Below are 2,630 nucleotides of genomic sequence, written 5' to 3'. Positions count from 1 at the left end.
ACGGACTGAGGGAAGCATTTCATAGAGAGGTTTTAAAGACAGCAGCCTCCTATAAATGCTGTCTCACAGCTTCCATATGAGTGCAGACAGTTCCTGTTTATTTTTGGCAGTCTGGGTGATGCCCGTCGATCCCTGCTGTCGGGTCTGCAGATGACTGAGATGCCACAGATGCCATCGCCAAGTTTACTATTTATATTCAAGAATTTCATGTGTAACTTGAGCACACACACTGGCAGCAAGTTTGTGTGTATATGTGTGTGTCTAGAATAGCAGTATCGTCTCAGTTTATGAGAATTTGGCAGGATATACCAGCAGGCCCTGGCTGCTTAGGTGAGACTGGCTGTTCTACCAAATTATCTCAGAGGGCAGAGGGGTGAGCTAAAGAGATGGGGTGTCACCTCAGTGGGGTGTGGCAGAGGGGACGCAGTAGCGAAATTCCTTGTTCACATTCCAAAATGGATTTGGGATGTCTGCTTGCCTCGGCAGAAGACCATGTGCAGCACCAGGAATGTCCCAGGCCTGGAGTCTGTGACTCATATCCATCTACCCCCTTAATATTATCTGTCATTAAATATCATATAAATGCACAAACAACAAAACGAGGCGACTTAAACCTGTAAAAACAGTGTAGGAAAATACGCTCCCACATGGTGCTACGCTCGTGAGATCGTTGGAATATGAGAGGTGACGAATCGTGTCCTCTGGGAGTAGACCAGGTCCACCACATACAGTCCAAAGTTGACGAAGGAGAAGACAGCCACCACAACCTTACTGTCCCACGGACATCTCCCCCGAGGACATGACGACGGCCTCCATGGAGAGCCGTATTTGGTGTCAAAGCAGAACACCGGCCACACCACTGATGCACTCAGGTAGAGCAGAACCTCGAGCAGGGTGCACACCACCACGAAGCGATCAAAGGACATGCAGCGCACGGCCTTGGTCCGCCCACACACTGTCATGATGACCACCAGAGCCGTCAGAGCAAAGCAGAACACATAGACGACCACGCAGTAGATCGTGGCGGCATAGCGGGAATACTCGCTCCCATTGGCCAGAGCTCCAAAGATGATGCAGGCCACAAAGCCCTGAACCACTTTGAGGAGGCCAGAGGCGGTGGCCATGTAGCCCACCACAGCCTGGCCCGGCCTGGCTCGGCATAAGGCGACCTCCGCTCCATAGGCCAGAGTCCCCAGGATGGAGCAGACGCTCACAGCGATGCGGAAGTTTCGGACGTCACACCCAGCATACGGGCACTCAGATTGGACAAAGAAGAGCGGGTAGACCACAGAAGCTGTCACATACCTGCGGGAGAAGACAGAACATGAATGTAAATGTGACGTCATCGAACCAGGGAAATTGTCATTGTGGGTCAACAGTGACTATTACACAGTCTTATAGAGCTTTTATGTTTAACAAAATAATCTCAACTCGAGGTCCACTTACTAGCTTTGTCAGAGCTTTTAACCTTTTGTTCGTGGATGACAGAGGGAAGTTGTAAGCACTTCTTGGTTAAACCATGACTAAGACCTCTTCTCTATAGATAGTTCCAGTTCCAAAGTTAGTCAGTACACTTTAAATTAAGTGTACCTTTGTACAAACACGCACGGATTTGTTGGCCATTTAGGAGCAGCCCAACAAGCTAAAAGCAGCACACTGAAGTACTATTAGCTTAAATGTTGATAGCTAACTGATTTATTTACACATACAGCAGACATTGGAAAACCTTAGCAATAATTGAGGTATTTGTTTGTGGCCATCTGACTTTTGTGCCTCTAATATTTATTGTTTAATTTTCCACCAAGATGAGGCTTTTAAGCTGCTAAATGTTTGGCTGCTTTCACAAGCTAGCTGCTAACGTTGTCTGTTAGCTATTTGCTGCTGGGCAGGTGGTGTTAAGGGAGCTTAATACACACTAAAAATAAGGGCTGAAAGGAGTCAGGTGATTTGACTCCTTTTACCTTTCACACAATCATTTTTTCATAATCATAATTTCATAGCAGGTTTTTGCATGTTCTGGGAGGAGTATTGTCAAATTCTCCTTTTGGACAACCAATGAAATCATGGTAATTGCAACTCTTAAATTTTGCAACGGTAATGCTTGAAAGATATTTGGAAATGTTTGTAATTGTTGATTAGTGGAATCAGATATTTCTGGCATAATGAAGCTTTTGAGAGACAAGGTTAAAGTGAAAGTGTGACCCTCTGTGAAATAGAACCCATCACTCTCCTGATGATCCTGGCAGTACACTTGTTTTCTCTTTTCTTCACATGATGAAAACCAAAGACATGGAAGCAAAGCCAAGAGACATTTTGGGACTCAGAGTTATACCTGATCATGTGACTTACATGAGCGTGGCGAATGCGGCACCTGTGACCGTCAGGTTGTCCCAGGACACGGGCAGGCAGCTGTAGAGACGGGTAGCGTCCAGGAAAAACACCACAACCGACATGGCGAAGCAGAAGCACCACGCCGCCATACAGAACACGCCCTGTGAGCCACTGTAGCCTGCACTGTGGGTAATCATGGCAATCACAGCACAGCCCATAGCTAACTGGCAGAGGCGGGCAGCACCCAGAGGTGAGCAGAGGGCCCTCTTGTTGAGGTATGGACCACCCTGAGAATCCAT

At 47.2% G+C, this 2,630-nt stretch overlaps 1 protein-coding gene across 1 annotated transcript; it reads right to left on the bottom strand.

The window, feature by feature from the left end:
* Positions 1 to 653: 653 nt before the first annotated feature.
* LOC138595303 (myeloid-associated differentiation marker-like protein 2) lies at positions 654 to 2,630 on the bottom strand. Its single transcript, XM_069666672.1, has 2 exons — positions 2,350 to 2,630; positions 654 to 1,305 (listed from the first exon to the last, which is right to left on the bottom strand). The coding sequence occupies exons 1-2, from the start codon at positions 2,628 to 2,630 to the stop codon at positions 654 to 656; spliced, it is 933 nt and encodes a 310-aa protein (XP_069522773.1).

This window comes from Semicossyphus pulcher, unplaced genomic scaffold (assembly GCF_022749685.1).
Source record: "Semicossyphus pulcher isolate SPU_LCO1_2020_fin unplaced genomic scaffold, fSemPul1.0.p SCAF_17, whole genome shotgun sequence".
NCBI classification, from domain to species: domain Eukaryota; kingdom Metazoa; phylum Chordata; class Actinopteri; order Labriformes; family Labridae; genus Semicossyphus; species Semicossyphus pulcher.
The sequence above is the reverse complement of the archived record's forward strand: the minus strand, read 5'-3'. Positions and strand labels throughout refer to the sequence as shown.

Excerpts from the sequence above, each read along its gene's own strand:
- LOC138595303 (XM_069666672.1), bottom strand. The coding sequence starts at position 2,630 with ATGGATTCTCAGGGTGGTCCATACCTCAACAAGAGGGCCCTCTGCTCA. Across the intron at positions 1,306-2,349 it reads GCCGCATTCGCCACGCTCAT|GTATGTGACAGCTTCTGTGG; the intron begins GTAAGTCACATG and ends CTTCTCCCGCAG.